The following is a 10,107-nucleotide window of genomic DNA, read 5'->3' as shown; positions in this document are numbered from 1 at the left end:
ACCGTGTCTCTGGAATCATGTGTATTCACGTGGGAAGGAAGGGTCCAGGTGGGGGTGGGGGCGGGAAGGCAGATTTACTGATCGACCTGGGTTCCAGAAATGTTACATTTACTTCTAAAGTTCAAAGTGAGCAAGTCATCCATGTAAACTTCAGCCATGTAGACTGGGGGCAGGAGTTCTTGATGGACCAGAGAAAGTAGAAATGACAGGGATGAAATTAACAGCAATGTCTGAGGGTAAACCGGGACACATGAGCCCAAAATAGGAAAAGGCTTTTTGAGTCCTTGGTGAATGCTTCTTCTCGGTTGGAAAAAAATGTTAAGTTTGACAAGTAAGACTTACTGAAGGCTGACAAATGGGTTTCCGCAAATAAAAACAGCTCTGCGCTTTTGACGATAAACTCATTTTGAAAAGATGATATTAAAAAAAAACAACACTGAGTAAATTTTGCGAATGGTCACATTTATGAAAACACGAAGGCATTTATGAAACACGAACAGAGAGGATCCATCCAGGAGATTAAAGACTAAGTGAATGAGGGCACAGATGATTTCCACAGAGGACTGAAACATTCATTTGGAGTTTCCACATTAGCCAGCGTTTGCATAGTAGATATTTGTCCGGGCTCCAGCAGGCGCAACACCGAGATTGGCTGGTGAATGACGGGCTGGCATTGCATACTTACGGCGGTGCATGGAGTTGTGACTACAGGATGAGACAATGAGATCCACAAGGTCTCTCGGATGGAAATCATGCGGAAAAGGTGGGGTACATGTGTGTCTCCAAGAGTGGCTTGTGCCTTTATGCCCGTTATCTGCTAACTCCCACCGCCTCTGCTATATTCTGCGTTGTGATGACTGACGGAGACACTGAACCTAGCTTTCCCTTTACCCAGCTGACTCTGTGCATTCAGCCCATTGGGGCCACAAGAGAGGGAAGTTTGCATTTGCAGAGGGGCTTGCTGTCCCCGCCCTCACTGCCCCCCGAATTCTGGCGAGCGGGCTCTGCTTTCCAGCTTCCCCTCTCTGGGGGCGGCCAGCTCCCACCAAGTGTCCCTCCTAGAGGGTCTGGGCGTGCCTTCAGTCTCTTCCCAAGCTGTCTTTTCTGTCCGTCCCCTCCTGCCTGTGGGGATGAGGTTGATTTGCTGTTTTTGAAGGCCCTTTGAGTCTAGTTCTGAGGAGCTGATCATGGGAATTCCAATGCACCATGACCTATTAAATAGCTAACGTGGTTTCTAATGCCTGATTGGACCAGGACTGAAACAAGGTTGGAAACCGTTCTCTCTAATGTAGAAGGAATGTAGCCTTTCAGACCTAATCCCGAGGCAGAAGGCAGGCGGCCTGCAGTGAGACGTCCTGTGCACATGCTCAAGAGCGGCCTCGGGCCAGTCAGTGCTGAAGCGTGGCTGGTGGGCGGCGGGTGGGCGTGGCACGCTGACAAAGGCTGAGCAGGCCACACCTGGTCTCGCCAGGGTGGCTTGTGGCAACAATGAATGAACACGACCTCTTGGAATCTGTTAACTCATGGGGCGTGGCTCCCGGCAAAATGTCGCTCGGGCCATGCAGCCATCTGGATAGACACATGCCCTGCCGGAAATATGCCTTTGGCTTAAGAAATGGAGCGGCAGGCACTTCTTAGACGTCGTGTGTTCTGGGCATGTGTGTCCTGACCAAAGGGCTGGCCACGTAGGCCAGTCTCTCTTCTCCACCTGTGTCAGAAGCTACTTCTGTCCTTGAAATGAAGCTTGAGGCGGGGGAAGAGCTTTCATGATCCGAGTGACCGGACACTGATCCTTGTCATCCCAGGCAGGACCATTGCTGAGGACGCTTCCTTCACCAGGATATAGGGGTAAACCGGCAAGAGGAAGATGCTGGATCTAGGTATTGGGGGAGTCCAAAGGGTAAGAGTGCAGGGCACCCCAGGATGACTTGAGAAACAGGAGTTGAGGGGTTGTTTATTTAGCATAATGCTTTCTGGCCTTCAGTCCTCAGAGCACACAGCAGCAGCTGGGGGCTTTCTTCTTTCGCACACCTGGCTTACCTGGATCATTTGCTAGTACAGCCCTTGGTTTCTTTCTACGCCCTGCACTGACAGGCAGAAACATCAAAGCTTCTAGGAGTCTACTTGATCCTGATTCTTTTTTTAAAAGATTCACTCATTCATACAGAACTGGGGTACTGGTCAAGAGGTGCAGGGGTGGTGAGACGATTCACCAGAGTGGAGAGCACAACAGGCAGATCGTCAAAGTCCACTGCTGAGGGGAGCAGCGGGTGGGTCAGGAGAGGTCTGCCGCGCCACGTGGATCATCTCTGGGAATCCAACTTGCACCGAAGCGGCTGTCGCTAACTTGCCAAGCTGCGTCCTAACCCCCATGCCACCAGGTAGGGCCCCATTTGATACTGATTCTTAATACAAGTTACCCACAAAATTAAATTTCTATCCAATTAAAATTAAAAATTGCTCACAAAGTATAAAGTGAAACCACCCAGTGTGAATGTGTTTGGGGGTTTATATTAATAGATTTATTATCCAAAAATGTATAAAGCTACACACTTAAGATTTCTTTTAAAGATTTCTTTATTTATGCACACAAGAGCTGAAGAGCTGGGGTGCAGGTCAGATATGCAGGGTGTTCAGAGGATCCCCCAGAGACGGAGTGGGGAGCAGAGCAGGCAGATCAACTGAAATACACTGCTGAGGGGAGACAAGAGGTGTTGGCTGCACCCTGTGGGTCACTCCCTGGCTGGGGATCGAACTCATGCCACAGTGGCTATGTAAACTGTGCTTTAACCTGTTGCGCCACCAGGGAGGGTCCTTACAAATATAATTTTTTGGAAAGATTTATTTTTTTTATGTATACAGAACTGGGGTACAGGCCAGAGGCACAGGTGCGGTGACAGGAATCACCAGAGACAGAGTGGGGAGCAGAACAGGCAGATAGACGAAGTACACTGCTGAGGGGAGCAGCGGGCGGGTCAGGAGAGGTCTGCCGCGCCATGTGGGTCACCTCCGGGGCCGGGGATTGGACTCATCCTGAAGTGACTTTAGCTTCTTAGTGCTTTGATTTAACCCACTGCACCACCAGGGAGGGCCCACAAATATAATTTTTTATAGATAAAAGGATATTAAGTTGGGAATTTCTGCCAGCAAAATACTCATATAAGTATTGCCTACATGGAGCCAATGCAGAGCGCTACAATAGACAAATGGCTTAGTATACTGATAGTCGTTTGACGAAATACTATATAGCAGTGAAAACAAACTACAGGAATTATACAACCTATCACAGGTGAATTTCAAAACACAGTGAGGAAGATAAAGCAACTTTCAATGGGTTCTTAAAATATTTTTCATGTACAGCACAAACCACTTGACCTTTAGGAATGTGTACACGCGGAATAAAGCAGATGGCGCCGACACTGGATGTGCTGGATGCTTCCACGTGCTGGCATTTTTGTCTCAAGCTAAGGTTGGGTGAACAGGATCTTTTGCAACAATTCTGTTACATGTATGTATATACATCATAAATGTTACATATATTTATATATATTCCTGTTGCCGAGTAATCTATTGCTATGTACACTTTTTAAAGGCTGTCTCAACAGTAGTTATGTAAAATACCGCTTTAGTTAAAAAGAAAAAACTATGTATTTCATTAAAGGCGCTCTCCTCCTCAAACCTCTGCCATCTGTCTGGGTCCCTCCACAAGTGGCAGTTTCCGTGATTGCCATTTCTTGCACAAGATTGTTCATTTGCATGTGCTGTTCCTTAACTGAATTGTGCGTCTTTCGTTCTATGCACTTAAACATCATCTAAAGTGTCTTTGATGCGCCTGCATTATGCTTTGGCACCACAGCGGCCGTTTAGGGGTGAGGGGCCATCAAACACCTGGAATTGAGGAAAAACATTTCGAAGCCACAAGCCCATGTGACCGATTCACGTTCCACTCGGCTTTCACTCATCTCTGTGTAGTTTTACTTTTCCGTGGTAACCAGCGGTGCGTGGGTGGCCACGAAGGCCCGTGGCGCGTCTCCCGCTGCCGCCTTTCCCGCGGCGCCGGTCCAGCTTTCCCAGCGCGTGGTGTTGGTCCGAGCCGGCCCCACCGGCCGCGGCCCGGGAGGACGAGCCGGACATGCGCTTGCTGGCAGCGTCTCAACCCGCCGAGCGAGGCTCCAGCCGGCAGCCTCCCAGCTGTGTCTTGAAGGAAGTGAGTCTCTTATAGATTTCTGGGCCTGGCTGGACTTTCACTTAAATGGAAATGAGGACCTGTCTGGTCTCCACCGCCCCCTCCAGATGCAACATCCAATAGGCCAAGAAATGGTTTCACGGGGAGAAAATTTTAAATGTGGAAAAAAAATTCTTACCACTCAAGTTTTGGGAAACATTTTATAATTTATATATAAAATCTCAGTAAGAAACCATGTAAAATGACAAATATCCACCTTACATAAAGAGTTCAAAAAAAAAATCCACACACACTGAATGTAAATTTTAATTATAAAACAAGAATATGAAGAAAACATTTCAAAATAATCTCGATTTTTTGGCAACTCATCACATCATTCATTGCTAGAGAGAAATTTGATCTTAAGAAAAGTTTAATCGTATGAAAAACTTAAGTTGAACAGTTTGCTCGTATGGGAGTTAAAACATGTTAAAAAAGAATCCGGCAGTGAAGCCAGTTTCTATCTGAAATAACTGTGTATAAAACAACCTAAAGTCCTGAAGCCTGACAGCGAGGCGTGACCTAACCTTTAATTCATTTCTCTTCACACTGAAAATGACGAGGTGGGGCCCGGAGAGCGGGGAGGGGAGCGCGGGTCTCCGCGGGCCGCGGTGCCGCCAGACCAGACCTGCGGGGGCGCCGGAGGAAGCCACAGCTGCGAGCAGGCTCGAAGGTGTGAACGGAGAGCGGCGGAGTCCTTCCTTGCGCTAAACTACTTGCACACATGCGAGAAGGTTCTGTATGTTCTGCCAGTTCATATCCGCTAGTTACGGGGCAGGCAGGGTCCTAACACATTTCTACTACTGCTGCATAGCATGTAAAACCTTTTTATTAAAAAAAATAATAAAATAAAATAAACAGATATATAGTAAAGTTCACAGATAAGCTTTCTCTGTAAAATAAATAAAGTGTCCATTGATCAGCATCATACACAGAGTAAAATACAACCTATTTTACAGTGTGGAGACTATTCTCCCGGGGCAGCCTGGTGTCCCCGCTCCAGGGTCTGCATCAGTCATGTTTCACATCGGGAAATCCCAATTTTGCGTGTTAAAATATACAACTACTTTGTTTTGAGTCCAGACACAAAGTAAACTCACTTGCCTTTACCTGAAGTAACGTACACGGTGGCCTCTGCGAACACCGCTCACGAAGCTGCTGTCCGAGGGAGCTCGCGCGCGCGCAGATCCTCTCCCTGCCTCGGGCCGCCCGGCGCGGCCTCCTCGGCTCGGCACCCAGACCAGTCCGGCACCGGCTCGTTAGCGCTTGGCCTTCTTGGCCGGAGCCTCCTCCACTCGCTGCTGCTGGCCTCTGGTACGTGCCCCTGGGGGACTGGCATCTCGCCTGCGCTTGGTGGGCGGGGAGAGCTGGGCCTTGGACCTGCAGCAAACAGAGGCGGGCGGTGCTGAGAGCTGGGAGGCGTGGCTTCACGACGTGGAAGTTGCTCAAAAATGGAAGACTTCTGCAGCTGAGACGAGAGCCCTGCGGGGGCCTCACAGCCAGCAACGAGGGGGAGCTGACTCCCAGCAGAACTTTGAGAGAAAGGACTGCCGGGCGGGTGCACCGTAGCCGGGCGGGTCAGCGAGGCTGGGCAGCCCCAGCAGAGTGGAGGCCTGCGCTGGTCTAGACAGCTGTGTCTCAGAGATGAAGGGGGAGAAGAGGGGCTGGAGAGGAGCCCACCTGGAGCCTGCCTCACAGGCTAGGTAGCAAGTGGCAGAAAAGCTCCGAGCACGAGCAGGAGGGCCCTGGGAGCCGCAGGGCGGCCTGGCCCACCCTTGGTGTGTGCGCAGAGGCACAGTGGCCCAGTGGCCGGAGCGGGACCGCAGGGTGCTGACCGAGGCTCGGGTGGGCAGAGCGCCTGCTGACTTCCAGCTCTGCCACTCACGGGCCTGAAATTCCGAAGCCCCCAGAGGCCTGGGCCCAACCAACCAACCCACCCCAAGGCCCGCAGAGAACAGAGTGCATCTGTAAAGGAAACGCTGCCACAGCTCGCTGGGGAGACTCCGGCAGCTTAGGCGGTCACAGAACCACGGCCAAGTGTGTGTCTTTTGGAAGAATTAATTTTAAATGGCAAATCTGACAGCTACTTCGAGACCCTCAAAGATGGCTAAAAGGCCCCCGGAACTTTGCCTGTGCAGGGCCTTCTGTACTGAAAGGCCTCCACACTGCTGTTTACAGGGAGGCGGGGGGTGGGGTGGTGCGTGGATGCTCGGAACCGGGTGGGGTGGGCCCGGCACCTTCTCAGTCACAGGGATCCCGGGTCTGGACTTGTTTATCTGAACGACCTCACCCAAGCCCGAAGCATGAGACCACTGCCTTCCTTCAGCCCTCGGGCTCTAAAACCTGATTCTTAGGGAAATAGTAAAACTGAGACCAATGGTTAATAGCAGGCACGTTTGTGGGAATCAGAAATAGCTGATTTTAACCTGGAAGTAAATATGAGACCCTTACTGCTGTATTACAATGACAGGTGAAACAAATGTTCCTGACGTTTTTGATGTGAGATAATGAAATTATAGAAAATGATACCAAGCTGAGCGGTTTGTAATCACATTAAAAATGGAAAACACCGCTTTATGCGAAGTACTAAGCTGTAAAGTGACAGAGCAGCCTCAACTCCCGCTGCGGGAGGGACGCTGCGGGTCACAGGCGTAACTGAGGGCCCGGGAGGAGGCAGCCAAGGCGAAGCTACACGGGTCTCTTGCCCCGGGCGAGGCAACGTTGAAGTGACACAGGAGGGGCGGAGAGGATCACTGGCCTTCCCGAAACTCACTGCCACGGCGCTTGGCCCCAGGCTTCCGGCTGCCCTGGAGCCTGGGGGAAACAAACACTCTGGGGAACGAGACCATCGGTTCTGTCCAGTGAGAGCCGCCGGCGCAGGGCACTTCGCACGCTCAGCACGGTGCAGCCCCGACGCCTGAGCCGAGCCTCGGCCACTGCCGGCCCGGGGACACGCACCTCACGGGGGCGGCTGCACTTGAAAAACAGACGTGTCCCCCAGGCAGGCGCCAGGAACCTGGTCCTCAAGACTGGTTTCAGCTAGGACTCCCCAGTGCCTGGGGCGGGAGCCTCCTCCCGGCAAGAGGCGACCGAGACGCGGCCTGAGGCGGCCCATCACCTGCGCTGTGCGCTCCCGGCACCACTTACCTCTGGGCCTCCGACCTGGTGCTGGACCTCGTGGTGGCGCCCAGGGGCTCCTCCTCCTCCTCCTCCTCCTCTTCCTCCTCAGACTCCTGGTCTTTCTTGTCCTCAGTCGCTTCAGAGATGGATTTCTGGCGTTTCCTCTCTGGCTCTGAGGACTCTGTCCGGACAGGAGGGAACACCTGGATCATGCAAACGCCACGAGCCTCCCGAAGGGCAGGGTCACAGCGCTGCGAATGCAGGACCCTCGGTGCTGCGAGGCAGAAGTGGTTTTCCATTTCCTTTCTGTTTCGGCACTCGCGATTCACAACTGTTTAACTTAATCTCAAACACATTTGGATAGTTTACTTAGGCCGTTCACAGCCAGCATCTGGGACAAATTCTCATGGACTGAGAAAAGCATCTGGGATGTACCACTCCTGACACGGGATTAGAGACATTTCACACGTATTTATGCAATGCCAGTGCTAGCTGCACCCCGCTCGGTTTTTCCTCAAAGTAAAACTTAAAAAGGCGATTTTGAGCCAAACGGACTCTGTGGCTAAGGATCCGCCAGGCACCCACCCGCGTCATCCGAGGATGTGAGCGAGCGCTTGGGCTTCCTCCCTCTCCGCCGCACACTCGCCACCGCTTTCTCTTCGCCGTCGTCCTGCAAGTGCGGAAATCAAAGTGGAAGGGGCAGTTGGTGGGGCACCCCCCGCGCTGACCGCAAAGGACACCCACGGACAGAAATGAGCACTCACGTTGCCGAGACCTCTTTCTTGCTGGTTAGCTGTTTCTTTACTGGACTCGTCTAAGAAGGAGGAAATCTCTGCATTAACACTTCCACTGTGCGATGAACAGACAGACAGGTGGGTCTGCCTCACAGACAGGACAGCGAGGCTGTTCTAAGTCACTTCAGTCATTTCGACAGTCACTGAACTAGCGGGGTGGGAGGAGCAGCGCTGGGCTCTCTGGCCCCAAAGGCACCGTGGCAAGTACCAAAGTGCCCCTGCCAGCCCAAGGCCATGCACGCCCACCGCCGCGGGCGTTACCCCTTCCCGAGACCTTAGTGTTGCCTGCCAGCCCCCAGCGGCCCAAAGGCTGCTTGCCGATGAGACTGCAGTGATTGCCCTTTTCAGCCAATTCAATACACTAAGGTGGATGGAAGACGAAAACCAAGAAAAAGGGCCCTGGAGAGAACCCTGCCTGAAACTGGCCCTCGTCACCCATTTTCAGAAAACCAGACCAAGTCATAACCAAATCAGGATCCTTAGATGAGTCTTTCAAGGGCATTCGAGTTATGGGCATTGTCTGGATTTAAAATATCACACTGAGAATAAAACCTAGTTAAAAACCAAACACACACAAACTCCTGTTTAAAAATAAACTGTAATTTTCCGAGACAAGACACGTTAAGTAGGATCACACACACATATCGCGGAGTGCTGACAAACTTTAGAATGGCATGTTTGCTTGACCCTGGCTAACCAGAACCCATCCTCTCCTGACCTTTAGCTAAGAGCTGTCACATCATTTTTTCTGCTTGTGCCAACTCTTTAAACCCGCCAATGGCTCTCCATGCATTTATGTTAGCGATTTTCAACCATGAAATTCATGGTTGAAAAGTTCTGGAAAATTCAGGCAACAGTAACAAATAATGTGGAATGTTCTCATCACCCCACTAACCCAGAGCTAATCATTATCAGCATTTCGAAGTAAATATTTTACCCCTGGAATGAGGACAAAAATAGTTGAAACAATTTTATGTTGCTCATCCTGGCTCTGTGAGCTGCACAGGCTGCTTTAAAAATCTTTCTCTGCCTAAGAACAAAAGGTTCTTGAGCTAAGTCCTGCCTCCTGCTAAGAGTGCCAGGCCCAGGCTGACCTGTTTCTGCGAGTTATGGTCTGGACGAGCAAGGGTCTTCGCTGGAAGGCTTTGCACTGCCTTTGCCCTCGTGTCTGGGGGCCAGGCCCAGAACCGGGATAGCTCACACACAGGAAAGGCCTGCACCCCGGCCCCAGAGCGCCCCTGGCGCTGGGTTGCTGCCCAACCAAGGAGGCCAGCCCCGATCGAGAAACAATGAGACACTGGAACCTTCCCCTCAAGTCACCCAAACAATGAGGAGCAATGAGGAACGCACGTACCTGCTGGGATGCCTTTCAGTCTGCTGCCAGGTGGAGACTGTTCGACCTAAAGTGAAACAAACACAGACTTGAAGTCAGCAGTTTGTCACGTCACAGGGAAGTCAGGGTGAGGATTTCTGTCATGAGGCAGATGCATGAGAAGCTTTTCTGCAGCTGAGCGTCGCAAGCGGGTGTGGTCCCCACACTTCTCGACACGGCACTGCTTCAGCAGAGCCAGGGCTGCCTCGGGCCTCTCCCCACATCCTGCTATGGCCAGAGACGTGGTGGGGTTGACGGCTGGTACTCCCCGTCCCCCCAAACCCTCTCACATGTCAGGAAATGTGTTCATACTGGCTCCTGGTTTTGTGGTTTTGACTAATTCTCTGCGCTGATGTTTGCAGGCATGATCACAGCGCTTTACAGCCAAGGAGACAGGTCAGGAGGGAGGCCTGACCGGCCAAGCCACAGAGCTGGGCGTAAAAGGCGCAAGAGGCTCGGAGCCGTCTGCTTTGATTAGGCCAGGCACATGGGACCTGCCGGCGCGCTCACCCTCCCAACACTAACGCCAAGCAATGAAACCCTGAGGCTGATTTTATTGTGTGTATGCTTGACAGTAAAAACTGTACGTTTGAAAA

At 51.6% G+C, this 10,107-nt stretch overlaps 1 protein-coding gene across 1 annotated transcript in view; it reads right to left on the bottom strand.

The window, feature by feature from the left end:
- Positions 1 to 4,382: 4,382 nt before the first annotated feature.
- BOD1L1 (biorientation of chromosomes in cell division 1-like 1) overlaps positions 4,383 to 10,107 on the bottom strand; it is a 40,144-nt gene continuing 34,419 nt past the window's right edge. The window contains exons 22-26 of the mRNA XM_012724040.1: positions 9,494 to 9,539; positions 8,110 to 8,159; positions 7,931 to 8,015; positions 7,373 to 7,526; positions 4,383 to 5,605 (exon numbers count right to left, since the gene is read on the bottom strand). Of these exons, the coding sequence (XP_012579494.1) occupies positions 5,485 to 5,605; positions 7,373 to 7,526; positions 7,931 to 8,015; positions 8,110 to 8,159; positions 9,494 to 9,539 (456 nt within the window). The 3' untranslated portion in view covers positions 4,383 to 5,484. The remainder of the gene's footprint in view (positions 5,606 to 7,372; positions 7,527 to 7,930; positions 8,016 to 8,109; positions 8,160 to 9,493; positions 9,540 to 10,107) is intronic.

The sequence above is a fragment of the Condylura cristata genome, unplaced genomic scaffold, assembly GCF_000260355.1.
Source record: "Condylura cristata isolate star-nosed mole 26May11 unplaced genomic scaffold, ConCri1.0 scaffold00012, whole genome shotgun sequence".
Lineage (NCBI taxonomy): Eukaryota > Metazoa > Chordata > Mammalia > Eulipotyphla > Talpidae > Condylura > Condylura cristata.
This window is presented reverse-complemented; position numbering and strand designations above follow the sequence as displayed.